The sequence below is a fragment of the Camelus ferus genome, chromosome 4, assembly GCF_009834535.1.
Source record: "Camelus ferus isolate YT-003-E chromosome 4, BCGSAC_Cfer_1.0, whole genome shotgun sequence".
Classification (NCBI taxonomy): Eukaryota; Metazoa; Chordata; class Mammalia; order Artiodactyla; family Camelidae; genus Camelus; species Camelus ferus.
The window spans coordinates 29771138-29790798 of NC_045699.1; the positions used below are offsets into that span (position 1 = coordinate 29771138).

The 19661-nt window shown below is 36.9% G+C and overlaps 1 protein-coding gene across 5 annotated transcripts in view; it reads right to left on the reverse strand.

The window, feature by feature from the left end:
- Positions 1-19661, reverse strand: part of RCL1 (RNA terminal phosphate cyclase like 1) — a 111652-nt gene that overhangs the window by 66179 nt on the left and 25812 nt on the right. For 4 of the 5 annotated variants that reach the window (XM_032477730.1, XM_032477732.1, XM_032477729.1 and 1 more), the window contains 2 exons: positions 6361-6432; positions 3754-3929 (listed from right to left, as the gene is read on the reverse strand). In XM_032477730.1, the coding sequence (XP_032333621.1) occupies positions 3754-3929; positions 6361-6432 (248 nt within the window). Of the gene's footprint in view, positions 1-3753; positions 3930-6360; positions 6433-19661 lie in introns of those variants that run through there. The other variant, XM_032477733.1, reaches the window with a different exon arrangement.

Consider the following 19661-nt stretch of genomic DNA (forward strand, 5'->3'; position numbering starts at 1 on the left):
AGCAGGGGTGGTCTGCAGGTTCTGCTTAAGGAAAATCGATCTGTCACTCTGCAGTTAGAGGGAAAAGGCCAAAGTCTGACCTGAGTGGTACCTCGGGGAAAGTGTCACCCTTACAGTCCAGTCAATCAATCAACAGGTAGCAATATGATCAGATCTACACCAAACAGAAAATATAAAAAGGGAAGAAACCTATTCTCCAGTTACCTTGCCTGAAACGGTGATAACACCCATCTCGCCTTGTGAATGAAATAAATATGAACACATACATACATATACCTAGAGCAGGGCCCAGCACACAGTAGACTTAACTGTACTTCTTTGCTCTGCCAGGACAATACTAAAAAAGGAATGGACTCTTCACTCACCATCTGACCAGCTAGTTGGTACCAGTATCAAATCACTGAGATTCAAAGGAGACCTCCTAGAATTTTTCTTCTCAAAATTTCCACCTATTCCTATCCTTTGCCTCCAAGGAAAAATGTTCCTACCCTTTTACAAGGCTCATCCTATCACTTCTGCTGCCTGCTGGATGTCAGCAGGAGTCAGACCTACTAAATCCTGCTACCCCTTCTATTTTAATTCTTTCCTTCTCCATTACAGCTTCGCCTCAGCCTAAAAGCACATTCAAGTTTCCTTCATAAAAAAAAAAAAAAAAAAATCCCAACCTCAGCTCTTAGGGAATCATCCTATCTAACCTTCTGGAAGATTCTCCTAATCTTCCACGGTTCTATTTTTCCACTCATTCTGAACCTGTGCCTGCCCCTGTCCTCCAATGATACTGCTCTCTCAAAGGTCAATAAAACTTCTCACTGCCCAATTTTCCTGCCCAGTCCTAACTCAGCTCCTGCAAAGACTGACTCTGTGGACCATCCCTGGCTTCTTAGAATTCAACTCCTACTTGGCTTCTCCAAGTACTTCTATCTCCACAGTCACTGTCTCCAACTCCTCTTCCCCCACTCACTCCTTACACACTCACTTCCTTTTCTTCTATTCTCAGGCCCCCAAACGATGAGGCCAAATCTCTACCCCTCACAGGGGCCAGAGAAAGAAGTTAAATGACCTGTGTCCAGCTGAAGATCTATCTCATACCTTATCCAAAGAGGGGAGGTGCTACTCTGCTCCAACTGGTGGCTGTCATGGACAAAACAGCGGTCCAGTGCTGCTCTATCAACCTACTACACTGTAACATCTGGGGTTTCCAATGTGAGCAACCAGTCCAGATATACATACCACCACCAGCAACACACTGTGTGGGCCAAAGGAAAAACCTGCCTGTTGTATTAACTGAGCCAAAAAGCTGCCAGTGTTTAACCTTGGCACTAGTCAACCTCATGCTCCTAGGAAATGAAATATCAGTAGGTAAGATCCTAATGACCTATCTCTAAGGCTCCAGACAGTAATTTCCAGCTTTAAACTGTAGCCTCTGTGCATATCCATATCCCAGGTAATAGGATCGAAATCAAACACACCATCCATCATCCCACCACAATTTTCCTCTTCCCCATGTCCAACTCTTTCTGATCACTATCCTTCAAGTCAACCAGGACAGAAATCATGGAGTTATTTATGACCTCTTCCTCCTATCCCAACTCCAATTAGTTACCAAGTTATGAAATCTCTCCTTCATGTCTGTCCCTTTCTTTCCACTTCCATCTGCATAATGTTCAAATTAGTTGACATCTCTCCAACTCATCCTTCTCTCAACCTCGAGTTATCTTCCTAAAACCAGGACTGACTCTGTGGCCTCCTTCCCTCCAGAAAGCCCTCTACAGCCCTCAGCACTTTGCTTGTGCCTCTATCAGAGCTCAGAGCTATACAGCCTTGTTCATAGCTGTCTACCTATGAGACCAAGTTCCCTAAGAGCAGAACTCATTGTATTCACACTTGTGTGCAGAGAGTAGACGTGGACATAAACTCACGGGGAAAACACACATTAAAGAGAAAGTTCTAAATAAAGAAGCTACAGGCTGAAGAAGTTACTCTTCATCCAGGATTAGGTGTATTTCTTTTATCCTGGGCTGGAACCAGGTACTAACCAAGGTCATTTTAGCCATGCAGCTTGCAAAAGCAGACAGGCCCACAGCACATGAAATCAATAACAAAAAAATTGTAATACATTGCATAAAAGAATTAAGTACTATTCCTAGGGAATCTGTCAATTAATCTTTGTCACTGTTAAGATGTAAATATGTAAATTTTAATATTGCCAGTGATAACAGCTTTTAAGATCATTAGTAATTATAGAAAAAGTACAAAACTGGGACACACAGTGCCAGACCCTCCTGTAAGCTTGAGGGCCTTCTCCCAATATTCAAGGCACCGTCCCCTCCCGCCCCTTCCAAATCTGAAAGTGCGGACGTTTTCTCTCACACTTTTTCACTTTTAACTGAAGGATCCATTTCCTAGAAGTTTCCACAAAATGTAGGAAAAAGGAATTGTTTGATATTAGTTTAAAATTCTAAACAGTTTATGCAACATTTCCATACAGCTAAGAATTTCAGATCTTGCACTGAACTCAAGATCCCAGGAAGATTTTATGCACCTGAATTCCCAAGAGTTGGGAACAATTCTTTTAATGCCTGAGAATATACTAACCATGTTTATATTCTAGTAAGTGTCTTCGTGAATACCAGCAGTCTCCAGTTTGGGGCTCAATGCACCACCTGACTGGTCTTCCCTGGTTAGGAAAGCTACACGCTTTAAAAAATTTATATATCTTTAATATATTTTATTTTTTTATTGAAGTATAGTTGATGTACAATATCGTATAAGTTACAGGTATACAACATAGTGATTCATAATTTTTAAAGGTCATACTCCATTTGTAGATGTTATAAAATATTGCCTATATTCCCTGTGTTGTACAATAGGAAAGCTACACACTTCACATTCTGCCTCAGAAGCTGTCCCTTCAGGGGTTCTGGTCCAATGTCTGTAAAACAAGTATCCCCAGTCAGGACTTCACATCTTTAAGATACCTTCTCTATACAGCAGACCATCCAAAGGTAGGGATCTCTGCCTCCCTACAAGAGGACTAAGGCAGGCCTCCTCTAATCTCTCTCTTTTTCTCTCTCTCTTACAGACACACAAACAAACACACATACACACAAAACCCATCCCAGGCTGGCAATGGTAGCCACAGCGAATATCCTCGTTGGATATTAAACTATCCTCCCCACACATGCAGGAAAATGAGCACACGTAATAAGAAGCTTGCTGGTGCCCACAAACTAGCAAAGCTTGCATATACCTTCCCTGCCATCATACCCTTTTTCTAAATCTGCAAACTCTTTTCGGAAGAAGAAAGTCCTAAAGTTTATGGTTGAAGCCGAAGTCAGGATTATGCTGCAGCACTGCCAAGGAGCTATTAGTCTCTGTCTAAAATTTTGATCTGCTGCCTTCCAACCTCAATTATCACATGACCTCATGAAAACCGCACACTCACACTTCAGCCAATGGAGCCATATTTCACGTTAACCATGATGATACGGTAAGCATCTGCTCTGAAGGTTCTTAGACATGACAATGAAAGTCACCTTGACGAATATTAACAATCGTCACTGAATTGGATGATTGTGAGTCTTGGCTTATCTGCCCCTCTGGACTGATTAACCTCTAAATCTCAAGATAAATAAGAAAACAGACATACACTCAACAATAAACCCGTGCTTTATCAGGAACTGGTTTCTCAAAAGTTGGGTTGTGACAAGAGACAAAATAAAAATCACACCATGGTGTGGCCTCACTACTCACCGAAGGGTCAACCTGGTCATTGGTCACTCCTCGCAGAACTATTCTTAGCGGGTGCTTCATAAATGGAGCCAGGCAAAGAAGACTTTCCAGATAATAGCCAATGCTGCGAAGGACGCTACAGTCATGTTCCACAGACCCACCGTACAGGAGGCCAGGCTGATAATATAAGGTCGTTCCTTACACAGGAAGAAAGAAAGTCAGGGGAAAAAAAAAAAAAACCAACCACTAAGTGTCACGAAGGCAATGAAGGCAGTGAGTCCCCAGGGGAAAGTCTGACAAGGGCATCCAAGAGAGTTCAAAATGCCATTCCTAAGAGCCCACACGCTTCAGTCCAAAAGCTGACTCATTCCTGTCAAGCCCCTGTAACAATAATAAACTGAGTGTAATTTAATAAACAGTAATAAATTAAACCCCTCCCTAAGCCATCTGAATTGCCAAAGTCATGTCAGGGCACAGAGGAGATACCCTAATAGGCACTGTAGTCTCCCAGCAGTCTCAGACTGTGCTGACTGGGGGACAGGGACTTACAAATCATCTTCTAGAATCACCATGCCAGCAACCAGCTTCTTATAAGCCCTTGAAATGAGATTCCCCACATACCACACTCACCAAGCAAGATGCCTAGAGATGGCAAGTCCTTTATGGCACTTACTTCCATTAACAGTAGCTATGTTAAAAGTAACAGATAGAAGTATCTAAAATTATTGAGTAGCTTTAGCAGAAACTCTGTTATCTTTATTTATCCTTTCACATATGCACATTCATCCAAAAAGGTTCTTACTAGGTTTACATATTGGAGGAAAAACAAAATAAAGTACTCTAGTATAAATAAGTGAACACAGTATTTCTGGTGCTTGTAACCTTTGGCCAACGTCTTCTGCCACAATTTACCAATAAACAAATTTAACATCAGAGGAAGGAACTATATTCAGCCACCAAAAGGAAAGCAGCTCTTTGGAGTCTCATAAAATAGATGTAGGTTTTATTATATTAAAAACCAAAATCCAAACAACCACTATCAGAATCATATTCTGATCAAAGTAGGAAAAGCTCTAAATCAGTTATTCTAAATACTATTAGAGTCATAAAACAATCTTTTAGGTCAAAAAGCCAAAAAAAAAAAAAAGGAAAAGAAAAGACTGTGTAACCCCTAAACTCTGCAAATCTGTTTATGCCTGCAAACTAACCAAATGAGAAACTGACCAGATCATCAAAACAAAGGCTTCTACTCTGTTGTTTGGCTGTGTTTTTGGTTTTTTGGTTTTTTGTTTTTTGGTTTTTTTTTTGATGGGGAGAGGTAATTAAGTTTACTTATTTATTTTTTAGTGGAGGTACTGGGGACTGAACCCAGGACCTCATGCATGCTAAGTGTACACTCTACTACTGAGCTATATCCTCCACAAGGCTTCTACTCTGGCTAGGGGAAGGGGAGGTTGCAGGAACACTGGAGGTGGAAGGAGGCAGAGTCATGTAAATGTCTTACTTTCCAACCTAAGCTGTAGCTATGACTAGGAAAGAATAGAATTACCTGCCCTCTGAATCACCAATAAAAATTGCTGAAAAAATATCCAGCAATTTCAAAGTAAACAAGCCAAGGAAGACCAAGGAAATCACAGCCTGCAAAGGCTATCTGATGCCTTATGCCTGAAACCTGTTCTGTGTAAGGTCTGTCTTAAGTGCAGGTACAGATCAACGAGTCCCACGGCATTTATGAAGCCAAGCTTGTCTTCTTTCTTAAGATAGCCAACATACAGAAAAGTTGGCTTCCTTTGTTGAATAAATGTGCAAAGGTACAGAGATCATGGAGCCAGTCAAAGGATGTTTGCCATGATCGTCTATACAATGTAGATAAAAGAGTTTCTAAGAGAAAAAAAAAAAAAAAGACAAAAAGCTAGAAACAACATAAATGTATATCAGTGGGGAGTAGTTAAATAAAGTATCTTGTATCCATACAATATACTATATAAGGCCCAATGAAATATTGAGATGGACCTGCACGTGCCTAACAGGAAAATTCCCCAAGCTTTCTGTGCTAATGAAAAAAGCTGGCTGCAGAACAATATGAAGAGCACAGCCCTGCTGATGGTTTGAGATACAGAAGTGCCCATGTAAGCAAATGCATAGAAAGCAGACCAGGGCCCACTCCACAAGCAGTGACCATGGCTGCCCCTGGCAGAGGGAATGGAAGACGAAACAGATGAAGGGATTTTCATACTTTCTGTATATACTTGTGTAAAACTCTTTAAAAGACAAAGTAAAAAAATAAAATTCAGCACACACAACTAACTCAGAGTCGGAAGATTTTATCGCGACAACAATAAAATGTACGTTGTAAATGTAAACGTACGTTGAAATAAATGTTAGGTACAAAATATTTTTATTGTTTGAGTTGCTCATCTGTTGATCTGAAATTTTCAGTCTTCTAATCTTAAATCAAGTATATGCCTCTTAAATTGACAGATTTCACATACTATCCCCAGACAATTGTATCACAGACAGGAAACTAGGTTTTTCCATCCAAATACAATGTTTATTCAATCTGAAAGAGTGAGTAACAGAGGAATGTCTAAGTAGGTGTTTTCAGGAATGGGAAGAAAAGTAGCTTACCAGTTTGGTTTATTTCAATTCGAGAACCATTAGTTATTTTGTCCAATAGTCTTATGAAGCTGGCTTCAAAATCTGTAGGAAAGAAAAAAACAAAACAGGCTAGCTTCACGTTAGGTCACCATTTTCGGAGAGCACATCACTCAAGTACTACATGCAGGGTAGGTTACATCACACCTGGGTTTTCTCAGGACTGGGGTGAGCTCACTGGGTAGGGAATCTGAAGTAGTTGAAAAGCACTGGCTGGCATGTATATGTTTAGTTGAACGAGCAGAAACAAGTCAACTTTCATATTCCACAAAAAAACAGCAAATCTACTGCAATCTAATTACAGCAGCATAATACTTGTTCTTCTGACCTCAGGAGTGTGTGCCAAATAAGGGAGAAAAAGCAGAAAGTAGGAAAGAGTTTTAAGGTCAAATTCTGACTTGCTCCAGAATACCTGACAGGGAAAAATTATATCAAGGGCCACCCTTCAGTATCAGAGACAGTAAGAGGTCACTGTCCCTTCCACTCAACAAAGTATCCCTTCTCCTGTCCTCTATCATCTTACTGATCTAAAGCTATCTAACCAATTCAGCTTTAATTGTATCACAAAAGTGACTGAATATACAGTATTACTGGAACATTTTTAAAAAATGCATGAAAAAAAGACTAGAAGAAAAAACACCAAATGTTATTAAATAGGTTTCTCTTCACAGTAGGATTTTATATGAATTTAATTTTCTTGCTCAAATTTCAATGTTCAAATCTGCTTCAATTACTTTTATGAATAAACTGTAATCTAAAATATAAAAGCTGGTTATTCTTCAAAAGATGGGGGGGAATAAATTTTAAATGTGAGATATGGGAAAAGGTAGAGTGAAGACTCAGGAGTATATGTCCTCTATCCTTCTGAGCTGATTTTACAGACACACACACAGGCTTTACTTCAACCTCCCTCCCATGAATAGGGACAGGAAGACCAAGTCTTCCACACTGAAGGCATGGTGACCGTCTGACACTTTCAGGCAGTTCCCAGTCCTGTAATAAACTAGCAGAGGTTGCGAGCACAGACCTTAGCAGTCACCTAAACTGATCCCAAAGGGTGAGCAGATCAACTAAAGAATTCCCATCCACATGTTTTGTTACTTAACGCTGTCCCATAACTCCTGTCACAGCAGATTCTACATTCTGTACAAAGAACACTGGGCTAGAAGTCAGAGAAACTCCCTGAAGTCTTGAAACAAGGCATAATAGGTAATAATAGCAGCTGTGCATTAATGCTGACTTATTTAATCCTCATAATCCCTAAGCAGGAAGTGTTTCCCACTTTGCAGAAGGCTGAGGCCCAAGAATGCCGACTAGCTTGCCCTGGTTAAACAACTGACAAGTGGCAGAGCCAGGATTTGAACCCAGGATTTGGACTCTGCCCTTCTCCAAAGTCCATGCTCTTAACCACGCCACAACACTAGTTTGCCCAATTTAGTTTAATCCCTCAGAGCCAACCTCTTCCTCTAAAAGAAAATCAGGGTACCTTTCAACTGCAGGCAGTGACTTACTGAAAGATCCTGCAGACGATTTAATGAGTCCCTAATCAACATTTATTTTTAATGAAATTAGAACAGAATGAACAATATCAGAGTTACACAGTAAGGGTGCTCTTCATGAAGTTTTACTCTCAGTTTTACATATATTTGTATGTGTATTAGGCTGTGGTATAAGCAGCATCAGAAAAGTTCAAAAGTAACAACTATAAAACTGAATTAGAAATTACTTTTGTGGTCTTTTTATACAAAATATTCTGTTTTTAAAGAGGAAGCATGCTCTAATAACACAATGCCACTTTCTACTTGTTTATAGAAAATGCAAGGTACTCCACACAAAAATAAAACTTGATTTGCTCAAGCTTTCAGGATGCCTAAATGGGAGAGAGGAAAAAGCACTTATGAACAAAGCCCAAGATTATAAATAACTTTTACAGATTAGGAAAGAAAACAGAATTTCTTTAGAAGTAGTTTTTTGTTTTGTTTTGTTTCCTTTCTGTTTTTGTTTTGGCAATCAACAGGGTCTCTTGACCATGAACACAGTTTAAAACGCTCAGCAGAGGAACAAGAGAGTAGGAAAAAGAGAGATCAGACTAAAGAGACCAGGCAGGACCAGGCAGGACTATCCCCTGGTTGCAGAAAATAGGTGCTTCAGAAGCAGTATGTCAAAGAACCAAACACAGAGCTAGTTCCAGAATTCTGGCAATAGTGAAGATACAGCTCCATCACCTGGTACGAAAAAGATCTTGAGTTCACCTAATAATAAGAATGAACCCTCAAACTTCATTAAGACAAGATGTGCAGGACTCCTTAGGCCCTCACTTCTTCAGGACTACTCCTAAGAGTACAAAATTTCAGACATCTGACAACATTACGGGAAAAGTTCCAAAACAAGCATAGGCACGATCTTACTACATGGTTTAGGAATACATAATTAGCTTACAAAGCTATAAAGATAATCAGCAAGAAGACCACAATGGTCAGGAGAGTGGCTACCATAAGGGGCAGGGAAGAAAGTGGTGAATGAAAGAGGCACACAGGTGTGTGCTGAGTTCTATTTCCAGACCTGGATGGGATTATACAGATGTTCATCTTATAATTCTTTAAGCACTACTTTTATGTCTTACGGATGTTTTATGTTACTACATTTCACATTTAAAACAAATTTGTACCATTAGGACCTTCTATTTCAAGATTCCTTAAATACTACTTCCCATACTTAATTAATGCCCTCCCATCCCTAGACCCCCGAAGAAGTGAGCTCATCATTTCTTTAAAGGGGTTGGTAACTTCACTTCTACAAGTCTAAGTGGCAGTCATCAGCCTGACCCATTTTTCACTAAGAAAGGCAAAAGAGCCAGAGAAGGAATCAGTCTAAAGATCTGCAGTTTAAAATCAAGGAGCAAATCTCAATAAATAGTTTCAAGTTAAAAGTATTAAAAATCAACTTAAATTCTAGAAACATAAGTCTGCTTAAATAAATGCTGACACATCTACATACCAGAACACTCTGTAGCCTTAAAATGAATGAGGTTTTTAATATACTGATATAAATCATCTCGACAGTATACTGAGTGAAAAAAAGTAAGATGCAAATGGCCACTTGTGTGAAAAAGGAAAAAGTGCATATTGCTTAGAAATACAACTAACACTGGTTGCTTCACAGAGAAGGAAGAGTGGGAAAGAGACAGAGAGACTTTTTAAACTCTTGTTTCCTTTGAATTTCATGCTAGGTATATGCGTTTTCAAAAACACATGAAAATAAAATTGAAAAATTCAAATAAAGGTAACGTAACACAATTTAAATAGCTAATAAAGCTGTTCTCATTAAATAGCCTATGAAAGATCTTTATAATATATGCAGCCATTATTTTTTAAATAATTAATCACATAAGCAAATATTCACATTATATTAAGAAAAAAATTTTTAAGTAATATGTACAATGTGATTTCAATTTCTTTAGAGAAATAACTAAAAGATAAGACAGTATTAACAGATGGAATTAGGAGTCATTATTTTCGTAATAAATCCAAAAAAGGAAGAAATTACAAACACACACCCAAGTCTCAGAATAAATTAAAGATGTCCACTCACTTGGAAATAATGTATGCATAAAACATTTACAAATTTTATGTAATTATGCATCATGTGACAGGTAAGAAATTATATTTTAACTTAAAGAAATACACATCTTTCCTAAACTGTGAATATGTAAAGAAAAATATTAAAGAGAAGTATCAATTGTATCAAAACATACGAAAGTCTACCGAAGAAAAATTTACCAGTCTAAATACTTTAGTAGTTAAGAAAAAGAAAAGCAAGAGCAAAATGAATTGAGATTTTAGAAATGGAACAAAATTACAAGTGGAAAAGTAAATGAAAATAATAATCTCAAAAGAAGAGATAAATAAAATGGAAAATATATTACAAAAAAATCAAGCTAATTCATTAAAGAAATACAACACAAATTAATAGCTTCATTCACTTACAAAAAGAAAATGTGAATTAATAAAAAGTAAAAATATATAATTAATAAAAAAGACAGTCATCGTGGTACATTAGTCTATTATTTACTGATACATTTGGAATTAAAATAGATGGTTACATAAAAAGACAAGCAAATGAATGAAGCTACTGACATTATTTCCAAGTGAGCGGATATTTTTTAATTTATTCTAAGACTTGGGTATATGTTTGTTATTAAAAAAGGCACATCCCAAGAATGGGCTGCAGATAAAATACAAGGAAAACTGCAACATAATTAAACACAAGATTAAATACAAAAACAGGAAAAAAATCAAGTAACTAGCTTAATTGCGACTGAAAAGGCATCTGATAAAATTCAATATCTATTTTTCAATAAAATTCTGTTTTAAAACCTATGAAGAATGAATGTACTTAATGTAATAGTTTATAGATGAAAACAGAAGCTTCTTAAGAAGTTCAAGGAAATGTCTTCATGGTCCTGGGGTAGGCAGAGATTTCTTTAACAGGACACAGAAAGATTTATAAATTGGGCTATGTCAAAAGTAGTAACTATTGTTCATCAAAAGATACCATTAAGAGCATAAAAAGATAAAACACAGAGTGGAACAAAATATTTGCAATACTTAAACATAGATAGTATACATAAAATGTAGTACCATGATACAGCAAGAAAAATTTACAAACAATTGCTGCTGCAACAGAGATGAATCTCACAAACACAATACAGAATTAAAGCCAGATACACCCAAAATACATGTTCCATGACTCCACCTGTATAAATTACAGTTAATATTTTAGAAACCTAACTTATGGTGTAAAAAATCAATTTATTGTTTATGCCGGGGGTCGGGGTAAATGGTGTGACAAGAAGCAAGCATGAGAAGCGTTTTGTGGGTTGCTGGTCATGTTTTATTTCTTGACATGGGTAATGGCTACATGGGTATAACCAATTGGTAATGTCATCCAGCTACACAGTCATGTGATTTTCTTCATGTGTAGTATACTGTGATAAAAGTTTATTTTAAAAATTAAAAATCAAGTTCAAAGTAATAATATCTTTCAAAATATGAAAAAAGCAACGAAATCCAATTATCTCTCAAATTTACCATGATAGTAGAAATGTCATTAAAATATCTCAAAAAAAAAAAAAAAAAGAAGTGTCACTACAAGGAAGAAATAACAATTGAAGGAAAGGCTATCTTACCAATTAAGCAAGAGGATTTCACATACTTTGATTTGACCCCACATTCCCATTTAAAAAAAACACATAATCTTCGATCCACCAACTCCACATCTATAACCCTATGCTACAGAATTAGAAATATGGTTAAAATATACGTACAAAAAATTTACTGCTGCTTTACTTATAATAACAAACACTGAAGATGATTTTCTTTGCCCTATACCTTCAAATTTTCCTAGATGTTATTTTGCTTACATAAAAACCTGTAAAAGAAATTTTTAAAATTCTCTGATTTATGCTGTTTCTTACCACCTTTCAAGTTTCCTATTTATAGCCAAACTCTTCAGTTGTAGTCTTTTTCTTCAAATGCATTGGAAGGAGTAACCCCTCTCTTACCCTAAGGCTCTAGAGTATTTCCTCCACCTCAGGAAATTACTAAAGACAGAGCAAGACAACATTATATAGTAATTAAAGAGTCAATTCATTAAGAAGATAGAGCAAGCCTAAATGCACCAAACAAGGCTGCAAAATATATGAAGCTAAAACTGTCCAAACTGAAAGAATGACAAATCCACAATTCCAGTTGCAGATTTCAATACCCAATCTTTCAATAATCAATAGGATAACTAGAAAGAAAAAAAAAAGAGCAAAGACAGAGAAGAACTCAACAATGCCATCAACTAATAAGATTTAATCAACATTTATAGAACACCCAGCTCACAACAGAACAGCAGAATATACATTCTTTCCAAGTATCCATGGAACATATACCAAGACAGACCAAATCTTGGGCCATTAAAAAAATCTCAACAAATCTGAAGTAACTGAAATCATACAGAGCATGTTCTCCAAATATAATACAGTCAAACTGAAATCAATAACAAAAAGATAACACAACAATATACCCACACTTGGAATCAATACACTTACAAATAATCTATGGAACAAACAGGAAGTCTTAAAGGCAAGAAAAAAACACACTGAACTGAATGAAAATTAAAATGACATATCAAAATTTCTGGGACACAGCTAAAGCAGTGTTGACAGGGAAGTTTAATGTACTAAATACCTATATTAGAAAAGAGGAAAGGTTTCCAATATCTGTCTTGTATCAACTTAGGAAAAAAAGCACAAAATAAAGCTAAAACAAAGGAAATAATAAAAATAAGAGCAGAATCAGGTAAAACTGAAAACAGAAAAATAAAGAAAAATCAGTGAAACAGCTGGTTTCTTAAGAAGATAAATAAAACTGACAAACCTCTAGCAACACTTAAAAAAAAAAAAAGAAAGATACAAATCATCAATATCAGGAATGAAACAGGGGATATCACTACAGATTCTGCAGATATCAAAAGCATAATGGAATACTCTGAACTCTACATATATAAATTTAATAATTTAGATGAAATGGACCACTTCTCCAAAAAACACAAACTTACCACCACTCACCAAATGAAATTGATAATTTAAATAGCCCTAACTATTCAGGAAATTAAAGGTATATTTTTAAAAACTCCCCAAAAAGAAATCTCTAGACCTTTATGGTTTCACTGGAGAATGCTACCAAATGTTCAAAGAATTAAAATCAATTCTACACAATCTCTTCTAGAAAATGGGAGAGAAAACAATTTCCAATTCATTTTAAGCTAGTGTTATACTAAAACCAGACATGACAATACAAAAAAGAAAACTATAAATCAGTATCACTTATGAATATACACCCCAAAATCTTTAACAAAATGTAAACAAATAAAATTCAGTAAAATATAAAGAGAATTACACACCACGACCAAGTGGAGTTTATTCCAGGAATTCAAGGCCAGTTCAACATCTGAAAATCAATCAATGCAATATACCATATTAACAGACTCAAGGAAAAAAATCACATGATCACATCAATTGGTGCAGAAAAAGCATTTGACAAAATACAACACTCACACACATACAAAAAACCTTAGAAAAAAAGAAATAGAAGGGAACTTTCTCAACTTGATAGAAAGCATCTAAAATATACATATAGCTAACATTATATTTTGTGGCAAAACACTGGACACTTTCTCCCTAAGATAGGCAACAAGGCAAGGAGGTTTGCTCTCATTACTTTTATTTAACATAGTGCTGGAAGTTGTACCCAGTGCAATAAGAAGGAAATAAAAGGCATAAAGTTCAGAAAAGAAGAAATAAAACTGTTTCTATCTGCAGATGACATGATTGTCTACATAAAAAAACCCCAAAGAACCTATATATAAAAAAAAAAAGTCTAGAATCGTAAGTAAATTAGCAAGGTTGTGGGGCACAAGATAAACATCCAAAAAAAAAAAAGAGCTCTATTTCTATATACTATCAATGAACACATGGAGGTGACAATTTCAAATTCCATACCATTTACAGTTTGTTAAAAAAGTTAAACACTTAAGTGTAAATTAACAAAACATGTACAAGACTTAATATGCTAAAAACTCTACAATGCTGATTGAAAGAAAAGAAAGATCTAAATAAATGGAGAGATGTAGTATGCTCATGAATTAGAAGATTCAATACAGTAAAGATGACAATTCTCCCTCAATTCAAATTCCTAACAAGATTTTTTTTATAGGTATAGACAAGATTATTCTAAACTTCATATGAAAAGGCAAAGGAACTAGAATAGCAAAACAATCATGAAAAACAATAATAAAGTTGGAGGGATCAGCCTACCCAATTTCAAAACTTTATATGTACAGTAATCAAGACAGTGTGGCTTTGGGGAGGAGGGCACAGCTTAAGTGGTAGAGCACATGCTTAGTATGCACAAGGTCTTAAGTTCAATCCCCAGTACCTCTAAAAAAATAAATAAACCTAGTTACCTCCCCCTCAAAATAAAAAAAAATTAAATAATTTTTTAAAAAAGACAGTGTGACTTTGACAAAGGGATAGACATATACATCAGTGGAACAGGAAAGAGAAACGAGAAAGAGACCCACACGAATATGCTCAATGGGTTTTTTCACAAAGGTATAAAAGTGGTTAAACGGGAGAAAGATAGCCGTTTCAACAAATAATGCTGCTAGAGCAGCTGAACATCCATAGGCAAAGAATGAACATCAGCCTAAGCTTTAAATCTCATACAAAAATTAATTTAAATATAAAATGTAAAACTATAAAACTTTTAGAAAAAATAGACAATCTTCAAGATCTAGGTCTAGGCAAACAGTTCTTAAACTTAACAACAAAAGCACAAACAATAAAAGAAAAAAACTGATAAATTCTTTTTCATTAAAATCAAAATCTTTTAGGGGGTGGGAAGGGATAGACTGGGATTTCAAAATGTAGAATAGATAGACAAGATTATACTGCACAGCACAGGGATATATATACAAGATCTTATGGTAGCTCACAGAGAAACAAATGTGACAATGAATATATATATGTTCATGTATAACTGAAAAATGGTGCTCTACACTGGAATTCGACACAACATTGTAAAATGATTATAAATCAATAAAAAATGCTAAAAAAAAATCAAAATCTTTTCCTCTGCAAAAGACCATAAGAGAATAAAAGGACAAGCTATAGAGTGGGATAAAATACTAGCAAACCATATTTAATAAAGGACTAGAATATGCAAAGAACTCTCATAATTTAACAGAAAAAAACAACCCTACTAGAAAATGGGAAAAGACAAGAAAAGCTGTTCAACATCATTAGCCATTAGAAATGTGCAAATTAAACTACAAGACAGCACTATACACCTACCAGAATGGCTAAAATTAAAAATAGTGACAATACCAAATGCTGACAAGGATGTAGAGAAAATGAAACATTCCTACATTGCTGGTAGGAATATAAAACGGTAAGGCCAAACCGGAAAACAGGTTGACAGTTCCTTAAATGAACAAATTTCCATGCAATCCAGCAATTGCACTCCTGGGCATTTGTCCCAGAGAAAGACAAGCCATGTAAGAGAGAAAGACCGGACACATTTTTATGTCCACATAAAAACCTGTACACAAATTTTTATAGCAACCTTACTCATACTACCCAAAAAACTAGAAATAATCCAGATGTCTTTCAACAGGTGAACAGTTTAAAAAAACTGTGGTACTTTACTATTCAACAACAAAAAGGAACAAAGTAGATAAAAACAACAACTTGGATCAATCTACAGAGAATCACACTAATTTTAAAAAGTCAACCGCAAAAGGTTACTAAGTGTATGATTCCATTTATATAATATTCTTCAAATAACAAAATCACAGAATGGATAAGATTAGTGATCCCCAAGAATTAAGGAGCAGGAAGGGATAGGAGGGAAGTGGGTGTGGCTATAAAAGGGCAACCTAAGGAATCCTCATGGTGATGGAAATGCTCAGTATCTTCACTTTTATCAATGTCAATATCCTCGTTTTAATACTGTACTAGAGTTTTTCCAGATGCTACCATTGAGAGAAACTGGGTAAAGAGTAGACAGGATTATCTTGTAATAACCTTTAATGGAAAAAAATAAGAAAATGAGTATTGCATGTATATGCACGACTGGGACATTGTGCCGTACACCAGAGAATGACACATTGTAATTGACTGTACTTCGGTTAAAAAAAAAAAAAGTAGACAGGATCCCCCGTATCGTTTTTTACAACTGCATGTGAATCTATAATTATCTCAAAATAAAAGATTTGGTTTTTTACAAAAAAAGATGGTGCACAGTTCCATCTGGAATAGCATTTTGCAGCTTCCAAGCAACAGCAAATCTGAAAATAGACCATTAAGACTCTCAGCATTTGTCTTTAAAAAATGAGTATCTTCTTTTGATAATCATCACATGAGAGCAAATTTTAAGTTAACAGAGGCATAAGAGGGTAGGTTCCTAAACAACAATATAATATTTAATCTATATTTAGAATTACTATAGTCATCAGGCTTTCAATTCCAGTCGTCTCTCAACAATTTTGAGTCCCAGATCATACTGAAATAAAATATAGGTACATCTTTGTGGTATAACAGGAAATATATTTGGTCTCTGTTCCTGGCACAGAGCTCCTAAAATCCTTGGAAGTTTTGGAGCTACAGGTAAGTCTTTAAAACTTATTTATATGGAGCCCCTTTTGAGCACACTTGAGTTTACGCTGATGAACTGACTGAGGGTGGAGCCCCTTGAGAGCCTCAGAATGGGGCTGGTCATCAGAGAGACCAAGTGATTGGAGGCTGGAACTTTCAGCCCTACCCACTGACCTCTGGGGGAGTGGAGCTGTGCCAGGAGATTAAGCCCCACAAATATTCTCGAACAAGGAGAGAACTTTCAGGTTAATGAAGATATCCACATTTTGGGAGGGTGGTCAACTCTGGTTCCACAAGAACAGAAGCTCCTGCTTCTGGACCTCACCCTATGTACATCTTCATCTGGCTGTTCATCTATATCCATTATTATATTCTTTATAATAAACTAGTAAATATAAATAAATGTTACCCTGAGCTTCATGAGACATTTTGGCAAATTATCAAGCCAAGGAGGAGACTAGGGAAACTCCTGATTTATGGCTGGTTGGTCGGAAGTACCAGTGGCCTGGACTTGCTACTGGGACTTGTGATCGGCATCTGGGGACGTAGGGGGCAGTCTTGTGGGACTGAGTCCTTAACCTGTGGGATCTGATGCTACTGCCATGTAGACAATGTCAGAATTGAGTTAAATTTGTAGGATACCCAGTGAGTTCCCATTGAAAATTGGAGAACTGCTTGGTGGTGGGTGGGGGACCCACATATCTGGTGTCAGAAGTACTGAGAGTTTAGGAGAAAAATAGTTTTCCTTTACAATTCTCCTTTTAGAAGATCCAATCCGTTTGCCAGATTTTCACCTTTAAGACCCTCTACGTGGCATGTTTCCTCAATACATTTTAGATAATTCTTTTTATTAGTATTTCACTTACCCCTCCTTTTTCAGAATCTCATCTGCTTAAGCCATGTGCAACACTCCCATGGGACCAAGTAACTCTTCTCTCCAGTTTCGCAGGAAAGCCAGTGGGGCTGAGTCATGCAACCTCTCAGGGACTTGGTAGGAGCCGTTCCGGGTACTAACTGCTAAGCCAGTGCTCTTACCCAATCCATCATTTCCATATTACCACTTTAAAAAATTATCATTCTTGTGGAATTCTTTCCATATGGATCTCACTTTCCCCAGAAAATATTAACTCAACGGAACCCTGCAAGAGACAGCTCTCATGAAATTTAGAAACAGAGGCACTTTGGACAGCTGCTTTATAACATGAGGACACTCAAGTCCATCAAGCAGTTAGATGGAAGAACAGGCCTTCCAGGCTGGAGCTGGTGGCCATCTGTTTCCCGCTCTATCACTCAGTGCATGTTCAACTTCACCAGCTATCTTATTTAACTATGTCTTACCTTCTTTACCTTCAGTAAAACAGCAACAAAAAATATTTTTTTCCTCCTCACTGACGGAAAGGGTCTAATGAGATAATATAATTCTTCACAGTCCTTAAGAGTGAAGTGAAAATTACACGTGTGGCTACATAATTAGTACAAATCATTCTGGGATCATCTTCCTTTGGGATTCACATTCTCATTCTTTACCATTCCTCTTTCAAAGGAGGCAGTTTTATTTAAGAGAGTAAAAGATCTGCCTGAAGTCACAGAGTTTGACCTGTGTCTCAGCCCCTTCTGAGTCCTTATGCAGTTTTCTTGGTACCTCATGCTGCTATTTCCAACCATTAGGGATATGAGGAAAATAAAAAGCTTAATAATTAAGTCTCATAGACCAGGGTTTTTCAACAGCGGCATTGGTATTTTGGACAGAATACTTCTTTGTGTGGGGAGCTGTCCAGTGCACTCTCAGGTATTAAGCATCCTTAGGTTCTACCCACTGGATGCCTCGCAGTTGTGACAACCAAAAACGTCTCCAAACACTGCCAAACGTCCCCTGGGGAGCAAAACTGTGCTTGGTTAAGAACCACTACAGTTATACATAAAACATACAATATTTGGAAGCCACCACCTAAAAAGAAACCTTTAGACTGAAAAGAAGACAAAGAGAAGGCATAATTCTCTTTATATATTTGAAAAGTTTTCGGTATAGAAGCAGGAACAGATTTCAAATGCCAAAGAACAGAACTATCCCTGATGTGTAGAAATTATGTAATAATAAAACCAGCTAACATTTAGTCTTCCTATACACCAGGCACTGTTCAGTGCACTTTGCAGTATTATTTCATTTAATCCTCACAATAACCCTCTGAAGACGGTGGTCCTGGCCCCACTTTACAGGTGAAAAAACTCAGGATCATGAAGTCCAAGAGCAAATAGCAAAAGCCCAAGCTCTTAACCCTCAAGCTACTATGACCATGACAAAGATTTTTACCTCCACATAATAAAGAAAATGAAGAACTTTTTGACTTAAAAGCTGTTTTTTTCACTAACAAGGACTCCCACTGCCACCATCTCAATTTTATCTGTTCAGATCAGAACATCCAGAGAGCCTTCCTTCATAATCCCCAGGGAAGCCTATGCTCCAACTCTGCTGAGCCCCTTTACAACTTCCTACTTCAAGTTCCTCAAACTAACCTCTCAAGCTCTTCCTCATAAAGCTCCCTGAGAGTGGGTCAACGAGCTTCTCACATTTACACCTCCACAAAGCTCTGCACATAATGGGGCTCAGTAAACCTTTTCCAAATGACTGTTACAGAAGCACCACCCCCACCCTCCAAAATTCACACCAGGGGGGATATTTAAGCAAGCACCTTACAGAAATGTCGTTTTTGCACTTGAACTGAAGATTTTATTGGAAATGCTCAGTTTTTTCCAGCTTTCAGAATCTGAGTCAGGAAGAGTAGGAAAGGGATAGATGTTAGGTAAGATAGCCTGTTGGCTACATCTCCAGTCAAGCTCGTTTGAACACAGACTTGTTTGACTATGATCACATATCATGTGTCAGGGGCTGCATGTATTTATGTGTATTTGTGCAAGTATACACACTTACATGTGTATATATATATGGACACGCGTCTACATGAATGCATGTACATATATACAGTTCCCTCTTTAAAAAATTAAGCAAATGTCTACAGGGCTTCTGAGGCCTTGAATCCAGCACAAGAGGGTCTAAATTAGAGGCCTCTTT